Genomic DNA, 26,520 nt, shown 5'->3' with positions numbered 1-26,520 from the left:
GAGGGCACACACTTAATGTGCTGTGTGTGTGCTATTTTTTATTGTTTATAACTGCCTTAATGTTGTTGCACCCCAGGAAGAGTGCCAATGAGGATCCTTAATACTGTAGCGACCCGCACAGACAGTCTGTTATGTGTTAGGCTATCAGTTGGTTGTGTTGTACTTACCAGTACCCAGTGTTTACGGGGTCCAACATGCCAATCAACCTGCTATCTGCCAATCACGGGAATGCCTGGAATGTTTGTGGTTGGCGGAGTGGCGTGAAGGGGGGTTGGGCAGGGGGATGGAGCATTGGAAGTTAAGACCAGGTTTAGCCATTGTTCTCTCTTTTACGTCTGGTCTTCACAAGAGAAGCTCACGGTTGGTTTATAGGGTATCATTTGGCGTGGGCTACAAACATCCTGGGGCTCAGGATGTATACAAACATGGTGGCTCCCAGTTCCCGGTTGCATCCGTATCTGTTAAGACCCCAAAGTATTCCGGTAAGGCGGATTGGGAAGCTTTTTATGCTCAGTTTGAACTGTTAGCTAATTTTGAGGGGTCGTCGAATGAAGAAAGGGCACTGCAGTTGGCTTTGTGCCTCACAGATGATGCTCTGGCCTGTTTGATATTGATTAGCCCCGAGGACAGATGTGATTATGGGGCTGTAGTGGGAAAATTGCGGAGACGCTTTGGACAGTGTGTACAGCCCGGGCTGCTGCGCTCTGAACTGAGTAATAGACGCAGGCAGCCTGGAGAGCCACTACGGGTGCTAGCTCATGACATTGAGAGCCTCTCTCGGCGGGCATATGCTCGGGTCGGACCAGGCTGGTTATGGCTATCCAACACTGGAACTCTTCCAAGTCAAGGTAAGCTTTTAGTTTTAATAATTTCTTGCTACTGGGACCCACCAGTGTAACTGCTAAACTGCTTGCTAACTGTGCACTGTACTTACTGCATGATTGTAGCGGGTTTACTAATGCGTTAGTTCTGTTAGCTAATATGGTGATGATGTAGGCTGTGTGTAGCAGTTTAGCAGTGATGATATGAAGGTTTGTTGGAAAGGTTTTTTCGCCTGGTCACAGACAGCTGATGTGTTGTGCAATGAAGTCCACAAGCGAAGGGAATAGGTGAAAAGAGAAGAGCGCCTAGATGCGAGAAGGAAGTATCCAATGATCAAAGGGATCATACAGTTTGTATGTGGCTACTATGACAGTGAACTGTGTTTGTGTGTGATCAAGGGTGTATTCATTCCGCCAATTTTGCTGAAAATAATGTATTAAACAGAAGCAAACTGAACGAAACGGGGATAAACAATAGGAACTCTTGTTTGCAAGTGTTAGACTAGATCAGCTAGCTGCAGACAAGATTGTGCAAGGCAGTATTGAATGTGTCAATGTCTGTCACTATGTTGTAAACTTTCATTCATAGGCTAGGTTGTAGTAACCTCATGCTGGGTATAAGGAACATTTTAGTATCATGTAGTAAACCTATTGATGTTAATTTGAGCTAGGTGAATGGAATATGACAGTCATCCAATATGCTGTAATAGAAAAAAGTCCATGCTCATAAAAAAAAATAAAAAAATGTCCTCCCTCATTTTAAACGGCACCGTCCGCCACTCATATACACCATCCCAGAAGCGCAAAAAGCTAGGGACTTTGAAGTACATTTTCTTAAAGTATATAACTTTGCCCTGTGCTTCTACGAGCATGCTCTTCATATAGCCTAGGCCTATAGTAAGTCATGGATCATTTTACTGAGACCACACTAGGTGAACTTGATATTGTACACCCTGCAGAAAATCAGGGATAAGGGCCATCATCGGACACACATGAGATACTATGATAAGCAACTAATTCTCAAACCCTGAGCAATATAACATTTAATCGATTACAAATTACATAACCCTCCCCTGGACTAAATACAAAAAAATGCTAAAACCTCCCCTTGACTGAAATTGAAAAAGTATGACCCTCCCACATTTTCCTCCGGGTAACTATTGTTTACATTTTTATCTCTCGCTAGCGATTTACTTTGACTATATATCCATAACACATTCATTACACATCCATAAGCATTTCAGGTATGTGTTACAACAGATCCCAACCACATTATTAAAAGGTTAATGAAATATTTATATTTATGCTGCAGTAGTTTGTGTTGGGGGCTATGGTCAGTTTGTTATATCTGGAGTACTTCTCCTGTCTTATCCGGTGTCCTGTGTGAATTGAAGTATGCTCTCTCTAATTCTCTCTTTCTCTCTTTCTTTCTCTCTCTCGGAGGACCTGAGCCCTAGGACCATGCCTCAGGACTACCTGGCATGATGACTGCTTGCTGTCCCCAGTTCACCTGGCCGTGCTGCTGCTCCAGTTTCAACTGTTCTGCCTGTGGCTATGGAACCCTGACCTGTTCACCGGATGTGCTACCCATCATAGACCTGCTGTTTTCAACTCTCTAGAGACAGCAGGAGAGTTAGAGATACTCTTAATGATCAGCTATGAAAAGCCAATGATCGGCTATGAAAAGCCAACTGACATTTACTCCTGACTTGCTGCACCCTCGACAACTACTGTGGTTATTATTATTTGACCATGCTGGTCATTTAAGAACATTTGAACATCTTGGCCATGTTCTGTTATAATCTCCAGCTGGCACAGCCAGAAGAGGACTGGCCACCCCTCATAGCCTGGTTCCTCTCTAGGTTTCTTCCTAGGTTTTGCCCTTTCTAGGGAGTTTTTCCTAGCCACCGTGCCTCTTCACCTGCATTGCTTGCTGTTTGGGGTTTTAGGCTGGGTTTCTGTACAGCACTTTGATATATCAACTGATGTAAGAAGGGCTATATAAATAAATTTGATTTGATTTGATATTAATACAACCTTTTCCAGTACACGACAAACTGACGTCACACACAGATGCGCGAGACTCTTGGCTGCAGTAAGAAAACCTAGATTTAGTCTAGATTTACATTTTATTACTTCTAAAATGCTTGAACAGCATATTTGGTTGTGCTCTTTACAAAATAACTATCTGGAATGCAGCAGTTGTTAGTTGGAATGCTAACGCTCATTGACATAGGCTGTATCAAAAAAGCTAGCCAAATAGCCATTGTACTGGTTGAAGTTTATTATTAAGCAGGACAATCATACGAGCCTTAAAATCCAATAATAATCCAAAAGTAGTGTGCAATGCACTCATAAGCAACATGTAAATAGAGGCTTTTTTTGCTGGCGTTCTATAAGAACTCCCGTGTTCTTCCACCAACTTGCACGAATCGCCCTCATATGGCAAAAACTAATGTAGACATTAATAAATGCATTTCTAAAGCTTCTCCAAAAAATGGAAAATGGTAAGGGGATGCCAAGATGGAGACACTGTGGCTTCAACACAGCACCTATCAGTGATCTAGTGTATATAGTTTATAAATGATTGGTCTCATTCCGACTCCCTACTATGGGACACAGTGCCCCCTATCAGTCATCTAGTGTATTTTGTTTATAAATCATTGGTCTCGTTACGTTTATTACTATGGGACACAGTGGAGATCGAATTTCAAAATTGATGTTGCAAATTATAATGTCTAGATGCTTTTTACAGTGGTGATTAAGTTTATAAATTGCATGGCTGGGCAGTGGGTCTGTAAAAGTAGTAGTAGGAGTAGTGCTTGCTTGGTAACAATGTAAATGATGACACTTTTTCTGAATGTACTCGCCATGTGGATGGTATTTAGTGTATCATTGGCATGATAAACAGATGTTTTATTATCACATACACCAGATAGGTCTAGTGAAATGTGTTGTCAGCCGTAGTAGTACGGCGCCACTGGAGCAAATTAGGGTTAAGTGCCTTGCTCAAGGACACATCAACAGATCAGTGTTGCCAACAATTTTTCAGTGAGATCTGCTATTGGCTCCTTGATTTATCCCAGAAGTCACTAGATGTCATTTTGAATTTGTCGCTAGAGTCTTTTACGCATAAAAGTCTCTGGAGGGGGTCTGAAAACTCACTAAATATAGCAACTAAGTTGCTAAATTGGCAACACCGCAACAGATTTTTCACCTTGACGGCTCAGGTATTCAAACCAGCAACCTTTTGGCTACTGGCCCAACACTCTAACCGCTAGGCTACCTGCTGCTCTAGACTATAACATCAGGTCTAACAATGGGAATTCCAAAACACCCGTTGTATAAATAAGCATAATCTTCAACATTTTCAAAATTAGATTTGGCCTTTTGGCATATACGATAACAATGGTATGGCAGAAGCACACTTTTCAGAACAGTCATAATGATGACACTACTCTGTCATTGTAACGATGCATCTATTAAGATGCCTAAATATGAACTCTTGCATAGCATGATATGAATGCGCTATAGATATGCTATGGATATTTTTCATTAATCTTTAATAATGTGGTTGGGACATGTTCTAAAATGTTCATTAAACACTTATAGAGGTGTAATGAATGTGTTATGGATATATAGTCAAAGTTAATCGTTAAATATCATTTTGATTGATTGACATTTTAGAACAGATTTTCACTATTCATATTTTAAAGGCGGGTCTCGGGCTTGACCAATATGGAACAGTATGTAGATTTGTTGTGCTCACAATGATCACCGCAAACCTTAACAAGCAGCCACCTTAAATATGCTGTTGGATAAATCTGCTCCCAGCTAAATACATTCTACTGTTTGGCCTCACTAACTTGTACAGGTCTTCTTGTCATTGTTGAGAGTGTAGCCAGCGTTGCAGTTGCAGGTGAAGACGCCTGGCGAGGCGATACAGATCTGCTCACAGTCATGCTTACCCTCATCACACAGGTCCATCACTGTGTTTCATAAAAAACAGAGACACTGATTATGGCATGGCTGTGGTTTCATGTACAGAATACAGTTCATTAAGGTCCACACACATAATGCATTATCATGCAGTAAGGATTTATGATAGTCTTAAAATGTCTTATCATTCCATAATGATCCTGAGGTAAAATCTTTTGAGTCGTGTTGAAAAATTGCCAAAGACAGGATATACTGTATCATGTGTTGACTGTAAAACAGTATGAACTCATACATGCTTATAACTAATATCAATTTATTACGCGTGTGCACCTTAGGTGAAGTGATACCCATTTACTTCATACTGGCAGTCCAGCTTACTACTGATCATTCTAACCATCTTGAACCGTTATGCAGATTTGAGGATCAGCTGAGAAAAATATTCCGGCAGTCAGTCTAATGTACTTTCTGACTGTTTACCGTTTGAGTTATTGTATTTATAATTTACAACTGCGACCTGGTAATACCAATGATGCAAAAGTATTCATTCCCCTTGGCGATTTTCCTATTTTGTTGCATGACAACCTGTAGTTTAAATCGATTTTGTTTGGATTTCATGTAATTGACATACACAAAATAGTCCAAATTGGTGAAGTGAAATGAAAAAAAAATACTTGTTTAAAAAAAATTGAAATAATAACTAATCGAAATAATAACTAAACAAATGTGTACACCCCCTTGCTATGAAGCCCCTGAATAAGATCTGGTGAAACCAATTACCCCCAGAAGTCACGTAATTAGTTAAATAAAGTCCACATGTGTGCAATCTAAGTGTCACATGATCTGTCATATCATCTCAGTATATATACCCCTTTTCTGAAAGGCTCCAGAGTCTGCAACACCACTATGCAAGGGGCACCATGAAGAGCAAGGAGCTCTCCAAACAGGTCAGGGACAAAGTTGTGGAGAAGTACAGATCAGGGTTGGGTAATAAAAAAATATCAGAAACTTTGAACATCCCACGGAGCACCATTAAATCCATTATTAAAAAATGGGAAGAATATGGCACCACAACAGACCTGCCAAGAGAGGGCCACCCACCAAAACTCGGGGATCAGGCAAGGAGGGCATTAATCTAGAAAGAGGCAACAAAGAGACCAAATATAACCCTGAAGGAGCTGCAAAGCTCCACAGCGGAGATTGGAGTATCTGTCCATAGGACCACTTTAAGCCGTACACTCCACAGAGTTGGGCTTTACGGAAGAGTGGCTAAAAAAGCAATTGTCTAATGAAGAAAATAAGCAGACACATTTGGTGTTCGCCAAAAGGCATGTTGATGACTCCCCAAAAATATGGAAGAAGGTACTCTGGTCAGATGAGACTAAAATTTAGCTTTTTGGCCATCAAGAAAAACATATCTGGCACAAACCCAACACCTCTCATCACCCCGAGATATTCATCCCCACAGTGAAGCATGGTGGTGGCAGCATCAGCATGATGCATGTGGGGATGTTTTTTGTCAGCAGTGACTGGGAAACTGGTCAGAATTGAAGGCATGATGGATGACACTAAATACAGGGATATTCTTGAGGGAAACCTGTTTCAGTCTTCCAGAGATTTGAGACTGGGACAGAAGTTAACCTTCCAGCAGGACGATGACCCTGTCACACCCTCACCATAGAGAGCTCTTGTTTCTCTATGGTGTAGTAGGTCAGGGCGTGACTAGGGGGTCTTCTAGTTGACATTTTCTATGTTGGTGTTTCGTATGGTTCCCAATTAGAGGCAGCTGGTAATCATTGCCTCTAATTGGGGACCATATTTAAGTAGCCATTTTTCATATTTAAGTAACCATTTGTGGGATATTGTTTATGTTTAGCTGCCTGTGTGCACGTCATGACTTCACGTTTAGTTGTTTGTTTCACGGAGATTAAAAATATGTGGAACACGCTGCGCCTTAGTCCGCTCATTACGACGATCGTGACAGACCCTAAGCATACTGCTAAAGGAACACTTGAGTGGTTTAAGGGGAAACATTTAAATGTCTTGGAATAGCCTAGTCAAAGCCCAGACATCAATCCAATTGAGAATCTGTGGTATTACTTAAAGATTGCTGTACACCAGCGGAACCCATTCAATTTGAAGGAGCTGGAGCAGTTTTGAAGGGGCAATGATCCCAGTGGCTAGATGTGCCAAGGTTATTGAGACATACCCCAAGAGACCTGCAGCTGTAATTGCAGCAAAAGGTGGCTCTACAAAGTATTGCACGCTTAAGTTCAGTTTTTTTTGTCTTATAATAAAAATAATTAAAAAATATTTAGCATTTTCAAAGTGGTAGGCATGTTGTGTTGTAAGGTAACAAAATAGGAAAAATTACACGGGGGTGCATACTTTCGCAAGCCACTGTAATTGTAGACACGTCTGGCACAAATAAATAACAAAACACTACAAAAATATTGATATGGCAAGTAAGCTTTACCAGGAGATACTCGCCAACATTTATGCACGTATGCATGCATGCATGTGATGTACCAGTTGGAGAAATAACCAACATACTTTTTTTTGGCACATGTATGATGATGAATGAATAAATTAATAAGGCTTTGATATTATGTTTGGCGGTATAGTCATCCATGGATGTGGCCTGGGGAAATATAAGGTTTCACTTCATGGGAACTATCTGTCAAAGAGCAGATTTATCTTGAGATTTTCTAGGCAAGTGACCATATCCAGTTGAGTCCAGTGTATTTTATTAAGTTAGAAAACTCAGTGAAAGTGAATTGGATAACAAAGGCTTGGTTGGATAGCTTTTTTTGTTTGTTTGTTTTTAAGTAGAGAGGAGTAACTACTGTAGGTCATACCACTTATTAAGTTAGTGTTTATTAATCTATTGTTCGTTCATTAGATTAACAGTACACACAGATAATGGTCACCACTTTTTACAAACATCCAATTTAGAGTATTTTTCCATGTAAAATAAAACAGTTGTACTCCCAAATGGCTATGTGTAGACTAATGTACAAAAATAAAAATACATAGACTTACATAGACTTCAATATTTGGGTTCAATAGCTGAAGCGTGCTCCTGGCTTTATAAAGTTTCAAGCCTCTTAAAGGCCCAGTGCAGTCAAAAATGTGATTTTTCTATGATTTATATATATTTCCACAATATGAGGTTGGAATAATACTGTGAAATTGATGATAATGCCCTTTTAGTTGGATAGAGGTTTGACCTGCCTGTTGACATCACCTGGCAGTAAATTATCTAATAGATAAATAAGAGAGTTCCAAACCTCTGCCAATAACAGCTAGTTTTCAGTTTTCCTTTCCCCACTCAGAACACTCCCAAAGAGTCCTAGCAAAATACTTACTTGAGATATTGCTCTTTGCTGTTTATTTTTTAACCATTTTAATTGAAAACAATCACAGTAAGGAACTGTACTTAATTGTTACCCAGAAATGATTTGATATTGAGATAAAAGCAGCTGCATTGGCCCTTTAAAGTGTGTGGAAACTTACTCTGGCAGGTCTTTCCATCCTCTTGGAGCGTGTATCCCTCAGCACAGCGGCAGAAATAGCCATTGAGTACATCCACACATTCATGCTGACAGCTGTGATTCCCAAACGAACAGTAGTCGATCACTGAAGGAAGGAAAATGCAAGAAAATGATATGCTTATAGAAACTCATTTATAATGCATAATATTAAATAGTATTCAAAAATGCTCTTGATTGTATTTGTCACACATTTATGTAGTGCTAATGAAGGCTTTATGAAGGCTTCATAAGCTGCACGTCATTTAAAGCAGGACCCTTAAGTCTATGGGAAATATTGTTTTAATTGTGACTAGGGGGCAGTATTTTCATTTTTGGAAAAATAACGTTCCCATAGTAAACGGGATATTTTGTCAGGACAAGATGCTAGAATATGCATGTAATTGACAGCTTAGGATAGAAAACACTCTACATGTTCCAAAACTGTAAAAATATTGTCTGTGAGTATAACAGAACTGATGTTGCAGGCGAAAGCCTGAGAAAAATCCAATCCGGAAGTGCCCCATGTTTTGAAAGTGCTGCGTTCCAATGTGTCCTTATTGAGCAGTGAATGGGCTATCAACCAGATTACTCTTTCTCCGTATTCCTGAAGGTGTCTACAGCATTGTGACGTAGTTATACGCATATATGTTGAAGAATACCCGTACGCAGCTACATTGCGCAAGTGGTCACCTGATGCTCCCAGAGAGATTCTCGCGTAAAATACAGAGGTAGCCATTACTCCAATCGGTCCTACTGAAAAACGAATTGTCTCGATGGATATATTATCGAATAGATATTTGAAAAACACCTTGAAGATTGATTATAAACAACGTTTTCCATGTTTCTGTCGAAATTATGGAGCTAATTTGGAATGTTTTTCGACGTTTTCGTGACTGCAATTTCCGGGCGATTTCTCAGCCAAACGTGAAGAACAAACGGAGCTATTTCGCCTACAAAAATAATATTTTGGGAAAAAAGGAACATTTGCTATCTAACTGGGAGTCTCATGAATGAAAACATTTGATCTTTTCTGATTTCCGTGACCAAGTTACCTGCTGCTAGCTGGACAAAATGCTATGCTAGGCTATCGATAAACTTACACAAATGCTTGTCTAGCTTTGGCTGTAAAGCATATTTTGAAAATCTGAGATGACAGGGTGATTAACAAAAGGCTAAGCTGTGTCTCAATATATTTCACTTGTGATTTTCATGAATAGGAATATTTTCTAGTAATATTTATGTCCGTTGCATTATGCTAATTAGTGTCAGATGATGACAACGGTCCCGTTCACGGGATGGGGTGTCACTAGAGGTTAACCTGTTAGATCTCTAGGGGCGCTATTTCATTTTTGGATAAAAAACGTTCCCGTTTTAAGCGCGATATTTTGTCACGAAAAGATGCTCGACTATGCATATTCTTGACAGTTTTGGAAAGAAAACACTCTGAAGTTTCAGAATCTGCAAAGATTTTGTCTGTAAGTGCCCCAGAACTCATTCTACAGGCGAAACCAAGATGATGCATCAACCAGGAATTAGCAGAATTTCTGAAGCTCTGTTTTCCATTGTCTCCTTATATGGCTGTGATTGCGCAAGGAATGAGCCTACACTTTCTGTCGTTCGCCCAAGGTCTTAGCAGCATTGTGACGTATTTGCAGGCATATCATTGGAAGATTGACCATAAGAGACTACATTTTCCAAGTGTCCGCCTGGTGTCCTGCGTGGAATTCGGTGCGCAATTGCCAGCTGCTCGTACCTATCCATTTGATATAGGGGAGAAACCATGTGTCCAAGAACGATGTATCAATGAAGAGATATGTGAAAAACACCTTGATGATTGATTCTAAACAACGTTTGCCATGTTTTCAGTCGATATTATGGAGTTAATTTGGAAAAAAGTTCGCGTTTTGAGGACTGAATTTTCGGATTTTTTTTGGTAGCCAAATGTGATGTATAAAACGGAGCTATTTCTAATACACAAGGAATCTTTTTGGAAAAACTGAGCATCTGCTATCTAACTGAGAGTATCCTCATTGAAAACATCAGAAGTTCTTCAAAGGTAAATGATTTTATTTGAAGGCTTTTATGTTTTTGTTAATGTTGCGTGCTGGATGCTAACGCTAATGCTAACGCAAAATGCTAATGCTAAATGCTAACGCTAGCTAGCTACTTTTACACAAATGATTGTTTTCCTATGGTTGAGAAGCATATTTTGAAAATCTGAGATGACAGTGTTGTTTACAAAAGGCTAAGCTTGAGAGATGGCATATTTATTTCATTTCATTTGCGATTTTCATGAATAGTTAACGTTGTGTTATGCTAATGAGCTTGCTGATAGATTTACACAATCCTGGATACAGGGGTTTTTTCATAGCTAAACGTGACGCAGAAAACGGAGCGATTTGTCCTAAACAAATAATCTTTCAGGAAAAACTGAACATTTGCTATCTGAGAGTCTCCTCAATGAAAACATCTGAAGTTCTTCAAAGGTAAATGATTTTATTTGAATGCTTTTCTGTTTTTTTGTGTAAATGTTGCCAGCTGAATGCTAATGCTAAATGCTACGTTAGCCATCAATACTGTTACACAAATGCTTGTTTTGCAATGGTTGAGAAGCATATTTTGAAAATCTGAGATGACAGTGTTGTTAACAAAAGGCTAAGCTTGAGAGCTAGCATATTTATTTCATTTCATTTGCGATTTTCATGAATAGTTAACGTTGCGTTATGGTAATGAGCTTGAGGCTGTAGTCACGATACCGGATCCGGGTTTGGGAGATCAGAGAGGTTAATGGAGTCAGACCAAGGCTCTGCATCTGTCCTTGTGCCTTAGTGCTTCTTTCTACTGGAGGCCACATTCTTTTGGAGAGATTGGAAACCCAAATTGGTCTAGACAGATAAGTTCTGGCCTGGTTTAGATGTTATCTGTCGGAAAGATATCAGCTTGTCTCTGTGGATGGTTTGTCTTTTGACAACTGTAAATTCCGGTGTTCCTCAAGGTTCTGTTTTAGGACCACTATTGTTTACACTATTTTAACTTTTGGAGATGTCATTCGGAAGCATAATTTTAACTTTCACTGCTATGCGGACAATACACAGCTGTAACTTTCGATGAAACATGTGAATCCCTAAAATTGCCCTCCCTGGAAGCCTGGGTTTCAGACATAAGGTAGTGGATTGCGACACATTTTTAACTTCTTAAGGTATTGGGGGCAGGATTTTCACTTTTGGATAAATAGCGTACCTAATTTCAACTTCCTGCTACTCATGCCAAGAATATAAAATATGCATATTATTAGTAGATTTGGATAGAAAACACTTCTAAAACTGGTTTGAATCATATCTGTGAGTGTAACAGAATTTATGTATCAGGCAAAACCCCGAGGACTAACCGTTCAGATTTTTTTTTTTAGGTCTCTGTCTGTTCATTGAGTTCTCATTGGGAAACAATATTTCTTAGGAACATGTTTTCAGTTCCTACCGCTTCCACTGGATGTCACCAGTCTTTGAAATTTGGTTGAGTTTATTCCTTTGTGCAATGAAGAAGTATGGCAATCTAGGAACTGCGTAACACTGTTGAGAGTTGCGCAAGACTTGAAAAGTATCTTGGTTTGTTGTCTTCCTGTATTGAACACAGATAGACCCGTCTTCAATTTGATCGATTATTAATGTTTAAAAACACCTAAAGTTGTATTACAAAAGTTGTTTGAAATGTTTTGGCAAAGTTTACAGGCAACTTTTGAAATATATTTTAGTGATGTTGCGCAATTTGGAAGCGCCAAATAAATTGACATTTTTATATATATGGACGGAATTAATCGAACAAAAGCACCAATTGTGATGTTTATGGGACATATTGGAGTGCCAACAAAAGAAGCTTGTCAAAGGTAAGGCATGTTTTATACACTGCTCAAAAAAATAAAGGGAACACTTAAACAACACAATGTAAATCCAAGTCAATCACACTTCTGTGAAATCAAACTGTTAGGAAGCAACACTGATTGACAATAAATTTCACATCCTATTTTGCAAAGGGAATAGACAACAGGTGGAAATTATAGGCATTTAGCAAGACACCCCCAACAAAGGAGTGGTTCTGCAGGTGGGGACCACAGACCACTTGTCAGTTCCTATGCTTCCTGGCTGATGTTTTGGTCACTTTTGAATGCTGGCGGTGCTTTCACTCTAGTGGTAGCATGAGACGGAGTCTACAACCCACACAAGTGGCTCAAATAGTGCAGCTCATCCAGGATGGCACATCAATGCGAGCTGTGGCAAGAAGGTTTGCTGTGTCTGTCAGCGTAGTGTCCAGAGCATGGAGGCGCTACCAGGAGACAGGCCAGTACATCAGGAGACGTGGAGGAGGCCGTAGGAGGGCAACAACCCAGCAGCAGGACCGCTACCTCCGCCTTTGTGCAAGGAGGAGCAGGAGGAGCACTGCCAGAGGCCTGCAAAATGACCTCCAGCAGGCCACAAATGTGCATGTGTCTGCTCAAACGGTCAGAAACAGACTCCATGAGGGTGGTATGAGGGCCCAACGTCCACAGGTGGGGGTTGTGCTTACAGCCCAACACCGTGCAGGACGTTTGGCATTTGCCAGAGAACACCAAGATTGGCAAATTCGCCACTGGCGCGCTGTGCTCTTCACATATGAAAGCAGGTTCACACTGAGCACGTGACAGGCGTGACAGTCTGGAGACGCCGTGGAGAACGTTCTGTTGCCTGCAACATCCTCCAGCATGACCGGTTTGGCGGTGGGTCAGTCATGGTGTGGGGTGGCATTTCTTTGGGGGGCCGCACAGCCCTCCATGTGCTCGCCAGAGGTAGCCTGACTGCCATTAGGTACCGAGATGAGATCCTCAGACCCCTTGTGAGACCATATGCTGGTGTGGTTGGCCCTGGGTTCCTCCTAATGCAAGACAATGCTAGACCTCATGTGGCTGGAGTGTGTCAGCAGTTCCTGCAAGAGGAAGGCATTGATGCTATGGACTGGCCCGCCCGTTCCCCAGACCTGAATCCAATTGAGCACATCTGGGACATCATGTCTCACTCCATCCACTGTTGCACCACAGACTGTCCAGGAGTTGGCGGATGCTTTAGTCCAGGTCTGGGAGGAGATCCCTCAGGAGACCACCCGCCACCTCATCAGGAGCATGCCCAGGTGTTGTAGGGAGGTCATACAGGCACGTGGAGGCCACACACACTACTGCGCCTCATTTTGACTTGTTTTAAGGACATTACATCAAAGTTGGATCAGCCTGTAGTGTGGTTTTCCACTTTAATTTTGAGTGTTGCTCCAAATCCAGACCTCCATGGGTTGATACATTTGATTTCCATTGATCATTTTTGTGTGATTTTGTTGTCAGCACATTCAACTATGTAAAGAAAAAAGTATTTAATAAGAATATTTCATTCATTCAGATCTAGGATGTGTTATTTTAGTGTTCCCTTTATTTTTTTGAGCAGTGTATTTTATTTCTGCCTTTTGTGTAGCGCCTGCAGGGTTGAAATATGCTACCCTCTTTGTTTACTGTTGTGCTATCATCAGATAATAGCTTCTAATTCTTTCGCCAAAAAGCCTTTTTAAAATCTGACATGTTGGCTGGATGAAGCTTTAATTTAGTATCTTACATGTGTGATTTAATGAAAGTTCGATTTTTACATCATTTTATTTGAATTTGCCACGCTGCATTTTCCCTGGCTTTTGGCCAAGTGGGACGCAAGCGTCCCCTATACCATAAGAAGTTAACTTTTAAACTCGGACAAAACAGAGATGCTAGTTCAAGGTCCCAAGTAACAAAGAGATCTTCTGTTGGACCTGACAATTAATAGTGATGGTTGTACAGTCATCTCAAAAAAAACTGAAGGACCTCAGCATTACTCTGGACCTTGATCCCTTTTGACGAACATATCAAGAGTATTTAAAGGACAGCTTTTTTCCATCTAAGTAACATGGCAAAAATCAGAAACGTTCTGTCCAAGAATTATGCAAAAAAATGTATCCATGCTTTTGTCACTTCTAGGTTAGACTACTGCCAAGCTTTACTCTCCGGCTGCCTGGATAAAGCACTAAATAAACTTCAGTTAGTGGTAAACACGGCTGATGGAATCTTGACTAGAAACCAAAATGTTATCATATTACTCCAGCGCTAGCCTCTCGATACTGGCTTTCTGTTGAGTCAAGGGTTGATTTCAAGGTTTTACTGCTAAAATACAAAGCATTACATGGGCTTGCTCCTATCCATCTTTCCGATTTGGTCCTGCCGTACATACCTACACGTACGCTACGGTCACAAGACGCAGGCCTCCTAATTGTCCCTAGAATTTCTAATTAAACACTGGAGGCAGGGCTTTCTCCTATAGAGCTCAATTTTTATGGAATGGTCTGGCTATCCATGTGAGAGACGCAGATTCGGTCTTGGCCTTTAAGTCTTTATTGAAGACTCGTCTCTTCAGTAGGTCCTATGATTGAGTGTAGTCTGGCCCAGGGTTGTGAAGGTGAACGGAAAGGCACTAGAGCGACGATCCGCCCTTGCTGTCTCTGCCTGTCCGGTTCCCCTCTCTCCTCTGGGATTCTCTGCCTCTAAGCCTCTACGGGGGGGGGCTGAGTCACTGGCTTACTGGTGCACTTCCATGCTGGCCCTAGGAGGGATATGTCACTGACGTGATCTTCTTGTCTGGGTTGGTGCCCCCCTCGGGTTCGTGCCGTGGGGGAGATCTCTGTGAGCTATACCCGGCCTGTGCTTTGGCAAAGTGGGTTGGGTTATATCCTACCTGTTCGGCCCTGTCCGGGGGTATTGTCAGACAGAGACACAGTGTCTCCCGACCAATCCTGTCTCAGCCTCCAGTATTTATGCTGCAATAGTTTGTGTTGGAGGGCTAGGGTCAGTCTGTTATCTGGAGTATTTCTCCGGTCTTATCCGATGTCCTGTGTGAATTTAAGTATGCTCCCTCTAATTCTCTCGCTTTTTTTCTCCTGATGACTCCTTGCAGTCCCCAGTCCATCGAGTCATGCTGCTGCTCCAGTTTCAACTGTTCTGCCTGTGGCTATGGAACCCTGACCTGTTCACTGGAGGTACTACCGTGTGCAGGACCTGCTGTTTTGGACTCTCTCTCCACCACATGCTGTATCTAACTCTGAATGATGGGCTATGAAAATCCAATTGACATTTACTCCTGAGGTGCTGACCTGTTGCACCCTCTACAACCACTGTGATTATTATTATTTGACCCTGCTGGTCATCTATGAACGTTTGAGCATCTCTGCCATGTTCTGTCATAATCTCCACCCCTCAGTGCCTGGTTCCTCTCTAGGTTTCTGCCTTTATAGTATAGTTTAGTTTCTGCCTTCCTAGGCACCGTGCTTCTACACCTGCATTGTTTGCTGTTTGGGGTTTTAGGCTGGGTTTCTGTACAGCACTTTGTGACTTCGGCTGATATAAAAAGGGCTTTAAAAATACATTTCATTGATTGATTGATGGTTGTCCTTCTGGAAGGTTCTCCCATCTCCACAGAGTAACTCTGGAGCTCTGTCAGAGTGTCCATTGGGTCCTTGGTCACCTACCAGATCAAGGACCTTCTCCCCCAATTGATCATTTTGGCCGGGCGGCCAGCTCTAGGAAGAGTCTTGGTGGCTCCAAACTTCATCCATTTAAGAATGATGGAGGCCACTGTGTTCTTGGGCACTTTTAATGCTGCAGAAATGTTTTGGTACCCTTCCCCAGATCTGTGCCTAGACACAATCTTGTCTCGGAGCTCTACGGACAATTCCTTTGACCTCATGCCTTGGTTTTTGCTTTGACATGCATTGTCAACTGTGGGACCTTATAAGAGACCCGTTTCAGGAAACTAGGCATATGTTGCGGGTCACTACTTCACAGGCGAGCCGTTTGAACGTAAACTATTTAACTTAAAATGCGTTTTGATTGGCAGAAATGCCTTCGCGAACATGTGAACTTTCATGTGCCTTAATAACAAACTTGAATTTGGACTGGTCTGTCATGTAGCAAGCTTCTGTCTGTTTCAGCTGGTCAGTATGTCTAGGTAATCCTGTCTAACACAGCTTTTTTTATGTATCGCATAGTAAAACTGCATGGGCCTAATGTCAAGTTAAAGTGTACTGTTTCAAATATAACACGTTTTTAATTTTGACAGAAAGTGGTTTCATTTCAAGTTAAAATGTACTGGTAGCTAGTCAAGCTGGTAGCTGGTCAAGCTGACTGGGTACACGGCTAGTACGCAAGCCCGAGAGGCAGTCCCAAGATTTTTGAGGGGGGCACACGAGGAGACTGGCTAAGTCAGGTAGGAGACCTGGGCCAACTCCTTGTGCTTACCGCGTGTAAATGGTCAGGCACCGTGTTATGCAGAGATGCGCACGGTGTCTCCAGTGCGTATTTCTAGCCTGGTGCGCTATATTCCAGCTCCTCGCATTGGCCTGGCTAGAATGAGCATCCAGCCAGGATGGGTTGTGTCAGCTTTACACTCCAGACCTCCAGTACGCCTCCACAGCTCAGTAAGTCCTGTGCCTGATCCTCGCACTCGCCCTGAGGTGCGTGTCCCTAGCCCGGTAACACCAGTGCCGGCACCACGCACCAGGCCAACAGTGCGCCTCCAGGGTCCAGTTCTCCCTGTTCCTCCTCCCTGCACTCACCCTGAGGTGTGTGTCCTCAGCCCAGTACCACCAGTGCCGGCACCACGCACCAGGCCTACAGTGCGCCTCGCCAGTCCAGAGTGTCCGGCAACAGTACCCAGTCCAGAGCGTCTGGCAACAGTACCCAGTCCAGAGCGTCCGGCAACAGTACCCAGTCCAGAGCGTCCGGCAACAGTACCCAGTCCAGAGCGTCCGGCAACAGTACCCAGTCCAGAACGTCCGGCAACAGTCTACAGACCGGAAACTCTTACGATGGGCCGCAGACCGGAACCTCCTACGACGGGCCGCAGACCGGAACCTCCTACGACGAGCCGCAGACCGGAACCTCCTACGACGGGCCGCAGACCAGAACCTCCTACGACGGGCCGCAGGCCGGAACCTCCTACGACGGGCCGCAGGCCGGAACCTCCTACGACGGGCCGCAGGCCGGAACCTCCTACGACGGGCCGCAGGCCGGAACCTCCTATGACAGGCCGCAGGCCGGAACCTCCTACGACAGGCCGCAGGCCGGAACCGCCAGAGTCTCCCTCCAGTCCGGATCCGCCAGAGTCTCCCTCCTGTCCTGAGCCTCCAGAGCCGTCAGCCAGCCAGGAGCCGCCAGAGCCGTCAGCCAGCCAGGAGCCGCCAGAGCCGTCAGCCAGCCAGGAGCCGCCAGAGCCGTCAGCCAGCCAGGAGCCGCCAGAGCCGTCAGCCAGCCAGGAGCCGCCAGAGCCGTCAGCCAGCCAGGAGCCGCCAGAGCCGTCAGCCAATCAGGAGCCGCCAGAGCCGTCAGCCAGCCAGGAGCCGCCAGAGCCGTCAGCCAGCCAGGAGCCGCCAGAGCCGTCAGCCAACCAGGTGCTGCCGATGCCGCCTGTCACGCCGGCGATGCTGGAATCTCCCTCCTGTCCGGAGCTGCCAGAGCCGCTCCTCAGTCCAGTGACGCCCGCTGCGAGGCTCCCCGCTCCAGAGGTGGTGGCTCAAGACTGAGGTAGAGCGGGGTCCACGTCCTGCACCCGAGCCGCGCCGTGAAAAAGGCCCACCCGGACCCTCCCCTTTAGATTAGGTTTTGCGGGGGTACGGTCGGGGGTACTGTCACGCCCTGACCTGAGTATTCCTAGTTTTTTTTATTGTTTTGGTTAGGTCAGGGAGTGACGTTGGTGATGTATGTGTTTTTTGTACTGTCTAGGGGTCTTGTAGGTTTTTGGGGTTGTGTACTATCTAGGTGTTTTATATGTCTATGGTTGCCTAGATTGGTTCTCAATTAGAGGCAGGTGTGTATCGTTGTCTCTGATTGGGAACCATATTTAGGCAGCCATCTTCTTTTGGTATTTTGTGCGTTATTGTCTATATCTATGTCTATGTCTAGTTGCCTGTGTCTGCACTAGTTTTATATAGCTTCACGTTCGGTTTGTTGTTTTTGTATTGTTTGTTAACAACCTCTAGTGACTCCCCATCCCGCATGCGGGAGCGTAATCATCGCCTGACACTAATTAGCATAACGCAACGGACATAAATATTCCTAGAAAATATTCCTATTCATGAAAATCACAAACGAAATATATTGAGACAGCTTAATCACCCTATCATCTCAGATTTTCAAAATATGCTTTACAGCCAAAGCTAGACAAGCATTTGTGTAAGTTTATCGATAGCCTAGCATAGCATTTTGTCCAGCTAGCAGAAGTTAACTTGGTCACGGAAATCAGAAAAGCAATCAAATTAAATTGTTTACCTTTGATCAGCTTCGGATGTTTTCACTCACGAGGCTCCCAGTTAGATAGAAAATGTTCCTTTTTTCCAAAAATATTATTTTTGTAGGCGAAATAGCTCCGTTTGTTCTTCACGTTTGGCTGAGAAATCGCCCGGAAATTGCAGTCACGAAAACGGCAAAAAATATTCCAAATTAGCTCCATAATATCGACAGAAACATGGCAAACGTTGTTTATAATTAATCCTCAAGGTGTTTTTCAAATATCTATTCGATAATATATCCATCGAGACAATTTGTTTTTCAGTAGGACCGATTGGAGTAATGGCTACCTCTGTATTTTACGCGAGAATCTCTCTGAGAGCATCAGGTGACCACTTGCGCAATGTAGCCGCTTATTCTTCAACATAAATGCGTAAAACTACGTCACAATGCTGTAGACACCTTCGGGAATACGGAGAAAGAGTAATCTGTTTGATAGCCCATTCACTGCTCAATAGGGACACATTGGAACGCAGCGCTTTCAAAACATGAGGCACTTCCGGATTGGATTTTTCTCAGCCTGTTATACTCACAGACAATATTTTTACAGTTTTGGAAACGTTAGAGTGTTTTCTATTCTAAGCTGTAATTATATGCATATTCTAGCATCTTGTCCTGACAAAATATCCCGTTTACTACGGGAAAGTTTTTTTTCCAAAAATGAAAATACTGCCCCCTAGTCACAACAGGTTTTAAGTGTTCTTCGTCTTCATTAAAAAGTATGTATTCATCTTACGCTGCGCCTTGGTCTCCTCCATTCGACGAACGTGACACATGAGTTGGGATTATGGCTCATTGTTAGCTAGCTACACGTCTGAACAAAAGACTCTAGTCTGAGTGTGCCAGAGCGCTGAATTGACTAATGCTCAAAACCCGCTGAATATGGCCGGTGTCAGTAAATGTTGGCCAAAAATCGTAATTACATTGTTGCCAGCAGCACAGTTACAGTCATCAACGTTCTAGATAACATGAAAACTACCTAACCAGCTCTGCTAGGGCGATTAAAATGGTCAGAGTGGGGTGTTCTCTCATTTGTGTCTGGAAGTAGCTAGCAAGCTAGCCAATGTTAGCCAGTTGGCTTGGGTGCTTGACTGCCAGTGTTCGGATCAACCCTACTCATTGGCGGGCAATCTGACAGCACAGTTGCACTCACCAACACTCTGGATAACATATCAGCCTAACCAGCTCTGCTAGTGCGAGTTATGTTCAGTGAGCTGTTCCCTCATTTTTGTTTGAAAGTAGCTAGCAAGGTCATTTGGGTGCTTGACTGTTGTTGTTAGTACAGAACGCCTGCATCTACCCTTGCTGAAGGGGACGTTATTTGTAACTTATTTTGTACACAATGTTTTTGCCACCGTCTCTTATGACCGAAAGAGCTTGTGGACAGCGATTACTCACCTCGTTAAATAAAAAATATTTGTCTAGTACGAGTCAGACGTGAAGGATTTACTTCAGACGATGGACAAGGCCCAAATCCCTGCCATTTGCATGAAGAAGAGACCAAGATATTGGGGACATAGGTTGGGGTGCCTTGTAAGGATCTGACGGCGAGTGAGTAATCTCCCTCTACCATCAGTCCTATTAGCCAACGTGCAATCAATTGATAACTAAATGGATGAGCTCCGATCAAGACAATCCAACCAATGGGACATTAAAAACTGTAATATCTTAAGTTTCACAAAGTTGTGGCTGAAGCCGACATGGTTAACATACAGCTGGTAGAGTGTTTGGTCCATCAGCATAATAGAACAGCTGAACAAAATCTAATATTAAGGAAGTCTTAAGGTTTTGCTCGTCTGAGGTAGAGTATCTCATTTATATTTTTTTATTTTATTTATTTAACTAGGCAAGTCAGTGAAGAACAAATTCTTATTTACAATGACGGCCAAACCCTAACCCGGATGATGCTGGGCCAATAGTGCGCCACCCTGTGGGACTCCCAATCACGGCCGGTTGTGACGCAGCCTGGAATCGAACCAGTGTCTGTTGTGACACCTCTAGCACTGAGATGCAGTGCCTTAGACCGCTGAGCCCCTCGGGATCAGTGGAATGATAAGCTGTATACCACACTATTTACTTAAAGAGTTTTCATCTATATTTTTCGGAGTTGTCTATTTACCACCACAAACCGATGCTGTCACTAAATGAGCTGTAAATGAGCCTTAAGCAAACAAAAAAATGCTCATCCAGAGGCGGAGCTCCTTGTGGCCAGGGATGTTAATGCAGGGAAACTTAAATCCATTTTACCTAATTTCTACCAGCATGTTAAATGTGCAACCAGAGAATAAACAACAACTCTAGACCACCTTTACTCCACACACAGAGACGCAGAACAAGCTCTCCCTCACACTCCATTTGGAAAATCTGACCATAACTCTATCCTCCTGATTCCTGCTTACAAGCAAAAACTAAAGCAGGAAGTACCAGTGACTTGCTCAAAAGGAAGGGGTTAGATGACACAGATGCTAAACTACAGGACTGTTTTGCTAGCACAGACTGGAATATGTTCCGGGATTCTTCCGATGGCATTGAGGAATACACCACATCAGTCACTGGCTTCATCAATAAATGCATTGATGACGTCATTCCCACAGTGACAAGAAGTACATACCCAACCAGAAGCCATGGATGACAGGCAACATCAGCACTGAACTAAAGGGCAGAGCTGCTGCTTTCAAGAAGCGGGACTATAACCCGAACGCTTATAAGAAATCCTGCTATGCCCTCTGACGAACAATCGAACAGGTAAAGCTTCAACACAGGACTAAGATTAAATAGTACTACACCAGCTGTGAAGCTCGTTGGATGTGGCAGGGCCTGCAAACTATTACAGACTACAAAGGGAAGCACAGAGGGAACACAAAGGAAACACAAAGGGAACTGCCCAGTGACACGAGCCTACCAGATGAGCTAAATAACTTATAGAGCCAAACAACACTGAAGCATGCATGAGAGCATCAACTGTTTCGGACGACTGTGTGATCACTCTCTCCGTAGCCGATGTGAGTAAGACCTTTAAACAGGTAAACATTCACAACGCTGTAGGGCCAGATGGATTACCAGGACATGTACTGACCAACTGGCAAGTGTCTTCATTGACATTTTCAACCTGTCCCTGACTGAGTCTGTAATACCAACATGTTTCAAGCCATGTAGTGCTATGACAGGATGGTTCACATCAACACCATTATCCCAGAAACCCTAGACCCACTCTAATTTACATACCGCCCCAAAAGATCCACAGATGATGCAATCTCTATTGCACTCCACACTACACTTTCCCATCTGGACAAAAGGAACACCTACGCAAGAATACTAATACTATTCATTACAGCTCAGCGTTCAACACCATAAAGCCCTCAAAGCTCATGACTAAGCTAAGGACCCTCGGACTAAACACCTCCCTCTACAACTGGATCCTGGACTTCCTGACGGACCGACCCCAGGTGGTAAGGTTAGGTAACAACACGTCTGCCACGCTGATCCTCAACACTGGGGCCCCTCAGATGTTTGTGCTCAATCCCCTCCTGTACTCCCTGTTCATGACTGTATGGCCAAGCACGACTCCAACACCATCATTAAGTTTGCCGATGACACAACAGTGGTAGACCCGATCACCGACATCGATGAGACAGCCTATAGGGAGGAGGTCATAGACCTGGCAGTGTGGTGCCAGGATAACATACTCTCCCTCAATGTGATCAAGACAAAATAGATGATTGTGGACTACAGGAAAAGGAGGACCGAGCCCGCCCCCATTCTCATCGACAGGGCTGTGGTGGAGCAGGTTAATAGCTTCAAGTTCCTTGGTGTCCACATCACCAACAAACTATCATGGTCCAAACACACCAAGACAGTCGTGAAGAGGGTACGACAATGCCTATTCCCCCTCAGAAGACTGAAAAGATTTGGCATGGGTCCTGTCATGGAAAATTACATATTTAGTCACAATGCTATCCTGTGTTTTACTGCTTAAAGAATAGTCTCTTGTTATATGCTAGTGTTTTTTCTAACCTGATTCAAACTTGGATTGGTGTGACTTAGTCATGAGACATTTGGGTGCAACCGCAGCATGTGAAATCCCATGGGTTTACTATCTACAGAAAGTCACATGTATGGAACCTTGCAGAATGGAGTACAATATAGTGTTTGTTGTTGTGAATGCAGTTAAACGGTTGAGCCCTCGGGCTATCAAACTTGTGCTATCTTAAGTTTAGACAGACAACGAATGACCTTTTAGACACTATCTGCTGACTGCCACGTATACAGAAAGGGGTTGTATGTATTTTCTCTATAAAAGCATTGAACCGGCACTGTTCGTTGATCTTTTCAATTATCACTGCTGAGTGGGTAGTTGATTTTCCATTTGTACAAATCTCATAATAAAGTGTTGTTTGAAAGAATCTGAAGCCTCTCTTCCATTTGATTAGGTATTCCCACAACAATCCTCAGATCCTCAAAAAGTTCTACATCTGCAACATCAAGAGCATCCTGACTCGTTCCATCACCGCCTGGTATTGCACCTACTCTGCCACCGACTGCAAAGCACTACAGATGATAGTGCTTGTGACCCAGTACATCACTGGGGCCAAACTTCCTGCCATCCAGGACCTCTATACCAAACAATTTCCGAAGATTCCAGCCACCCTAGTCATAGACTGTTCTCTCTGCTACCGCATGGCAAGAGGTACCGGAGTGCCAAGTCTAGGTCCAAAAGGTTTCTTAAAAGCTTCTACCCCCAAGCCATAAGACTGCCGAACAGCTAATAAAATGGCTTCCCGGACCACCCCCATTTTTACGCTGCTGCTACTCTCTGTTTACTATCCATGCATAGTCACTTTACATCTACCTTCAAGTACATATTACCTAAATTACCTTGATTAACCGGTGCCCCAGCACATTGACTCAGTACCGGTACCCCCTTTATATAGTCTCGCTACAATTATTTTATTGTTACTCCTTAATAAAAATAAAAAATTCTATATATGTTCTATATATTTAAAAAAAAGGTTTTTACTTTTGGTTAAGGGCTTGTAAGTAAGCATTTCACTGTAAGGTCACAACAGCAGTTGTATTTGGCACATGTGACAAATAAAATTAGTTTTGATTTGATTTAAAGAGATTGGTGGGGCTAAAGCTTAAGAGGGTGTGAACGATGCAGGATGAGTGTAGACAAAGGAGGGTTCTCCAGTAGTAGTACCAAAACATTCAAAGTCCATTTTCTCAAAAGTAAGCTTACAAGTATTCAAAGCAAAATCACTTTCCCGTTGTTCCTCAACTGTAGTGTATGGTAAACCATTTTATCCAATTTCGAAAACATATTTACATTTTTTCTACATAAGACCGTCTGTGTCTGATGGTAGAACTCCGACTACCCGGCAGGCCCAGAGAGCAAATCAAGTGCACCTATAGGCCTACTGCTGGCCAATCAGATAGCTCAGATCACTGTGTCTGCACAGTTTCCTCGAGCCATAGACAGTGAAAACAAAAAGTGTTCCCATTTTGAACCATTTCATGTGTCTGAAAGTAGAACTCCGCCTACCCGGCAGGCCCTGAGAGCAAATCAAGTGGACTTATAGGCCTACCGCTGGCCAATCAGAAAACTCAGATCACTGTGTCTGCACAGTTTCCTTGAGCCATAGACTGTAAAAAGAAGCATCGAATGAAGTTGAGTATAGAAAGACACAACGAATACAGCTGTTTTTATGAGTAAGTTAATGTTTAAAATTCCCTAGAGTCGATGTCCCCGTGGAAATCTAATTAGCATCATAAAAAATTCCCATAAAAATCTGTCAGTTTTAGCTAGAGATACAGTATCTGATATTTTGCATGGGCTGCATCTCATTCCACTGCATCCGCAACTGTGGTGAAAGGTGTCAGAGCTAGAGCAGTGTTTGTCAGACCACGAGACATCCCGAAAATCAGTCTTCTCACGAAAGCCTTTGTAGCGTCCGAACTGTTTGGGTTACACACTAATAGGGTGGAAAGGTGAGTCTCTCACGAACACGTACATGTTGGTTGTTTTGCTCTAGGACGCCCACAAGCCTCACATAACTAGTCTGAAGGTAGCCGGGTACCAGTTTAAAAAATAAACATAAGCATATATATGGAGATAGTTTAGAGCCTAAAATAATAGGTTAAATACATACAAAAAAAGGTTTCATGACACTTCAGAATAAACTTCATTTAGACTTTTGGGGGGACTGTCTGTTTATTTATGTAAGAAGCTGTTATTCAAAGTGTTTCTATGGGCTAATAGCAGCAAGGCCAAATTCAGTGTTTCACAATGCTGGGAAAATACTTTTGCCCGTACTGCAGACGTTATATCGGTCTGCTAATACAGGACAATTAATAGCCCAGTGCACTACTTTGTGAGAAAAAAATGAACAAGTAATAATAATAAAAAATCTAAAAATAAATAATTACATTCTGGCTAAAACCAGCGCTGCAGCTGCAATAAATGAGTATAGCAATGTGTTCCTATAAATTAATTATTATGCTCACTCAGCTGTGCCTCAGAAGTAATTAAACATGTGATTTAGGTATATACCTAAAAAAAAATGAAAATAATTTCTAAATGGTCTGAGAAGAACATTGGCAGGGTAATTCAAGCATAGCCAATATGCAGTGATAATGTATTCGGCCTATTGCCTACTGCACAAACCTCATTGCTACATAACTGTTTTTAATTGGTTAATGTTTCATAGGCTTTTAAGTAATGTTTAAAAAAAATCTGAGCGGTAGATCCCTGCTTGCAATTTGACTCAGAAACTGTTCTTGACTCAGAAAAGGTTGGTGACCACTGGTCTATGGGTTTGGATGGATTATGCTATGATGGCCTCACTAACTTGTGCAGGTCTTCTTGTCGTTGTTGAGGGTGTAGCCAATGTTGCAGCCGCAGGTGAAGGCTCCAGGGGAGGGGATACAGCTCTGCTCACAGTCATGCTTCCCCTCAGCACACAGATCTATGGCTGTATCATACAAAGAGACAAAAATCATGGTTGATGGTAAATCAGTAACTGCTGAATCCTAACTTGACCTAGGGCTCTATTCAATCTGAATCGTTACAGATTCTGTGATAGAAATGTGAAGATAATTTCCATTTGAGATGACATATGCAGCGCTTACCGTGAATTCAGTCCCCGCTTAAGCTAGAACATTGCCTTTAAATTTCAATGACGCTGTAAAGCTGAACTTCCACAATGCGTATTGAATAGATACATGGCTACATGCTCACAATTAAAACTTTCTTACAAATTTCCCATTGGCATATACAAGAACCAGGCCCAGTTACTGTTAAATTCAAGTGATGAAATTAAATTCAAATGATGAAAATGAATACACTACAGTTATGCATGCACTTGACTGACATTATAATTCGTTCATTCATTTAAAAAAAGTATTAAGTTGTCTCATGTCTAACCCAATGGACAGCCTACCTGTGCAGGTCTTGGAATCCTTGTTGAGAGTGTACCCTGGCCGACACAGGCAGTGGAAAGAGCCAGGGGAACTCTCACAGAGGTGCTCGCAGCCATGGTCAGACTCCAGGCATAGATCCATCCCTGGAACCCCCGCAGGTGAGCAAAGAAATCTATCTTCAATCACTCTCATATCATTGACATTAGGAAATATCAAGGATTTGCTCATACTGTTTTGGAAGATGATCAAGTTCCCAAAAGCTAGAATTAGAATTAAATGCTTGATATTGTGCTGCCAAGGATGTAACTTATAGCGTGAGCTGAACATTTGTTGAGTTTATGAGGACAAATTAACAGATAAACGTTTTACAAGCTTTAAAAGTCTCAGGTACGAATACATACCTTTGTGAACACTGATGACCTTGACACTTCAGCAA

The 26,520-nt window shown here is 42.8% G+C and overlaps 1 protein-coding gene and 1 long non-coding RNA gene across 14 annotated transcripts in view; one reads left to right on the top strand and one right to left on the bottom strand.

Moving 5' to 3' along the window:
* Window positions 1–26,520, bottom strand: part of LOC110527673 (matrilin-4) — a 113,674-nt gene that overhangs the window by 28,457 nt on the left and 58,697 nt on the right. For 6 of the 13 annotated variants that reach the window (XM_090240652.1, XM_090240649.1, XM_090240650.1 and 3 more), the window contains exons 5-8: window positions 26,105–26,227; window positions 25,514–25,636; window positions 8,274–8,396; window positions 4,688–4,810 (exon numbers count right to left, since the gene is read on the bottom strand). In XM_090240652.1, coding sequence (XP_090096778.1) covers window positions 4,688–4,810; window positions 8,274–8,396; window positions 25,514–25,636; window positions 26,105–26,227 — 492 coding nt within the window. The remainder of the gene's footprint in view (window positions 1–4,687; window positions 4,811–8,273; window positions 8,397–25,513; window positions 25,637–26,104; window positions 26,228–26,520) is intronic. The other 7 variants (XM_090240657.1, XM_090240653.1, XM_090240654.1 and 4 more) reach the window with 2 other exon arrangements.
* LOC149982504 (uncharacterized) lies at window positions 263–7,127 on the top strand. The gene is made up of 2 exons (XR_016497191.1): window positions 263–848; window positions 2,265–7,127. It is a non-coding gene; the product is annotated as an uncharacterized LOC149982504 (long non-coding RNA).

This window comes from Oncorhynchus mykiss, chromosome 7, assembly GCF_057628025.1.
Source record: "Oncorhynchus mykiss isolate SJ-2025 chromosome 7, ASM5762802v1, whole genome shotgun sequence".
In the NCBI taxonomy this organism is placed as follows: Eukaryota; Metazoa; Chordata; class Actinopteri; order Salmoniformes; family Salmonidae; genus Oncorhynchus; species Oncorhynchus mykiss.
Note: the sequence above shows the minus strand (reverse complement) of the source record. Positions and strands in the feature narration are given on the sequence as shown.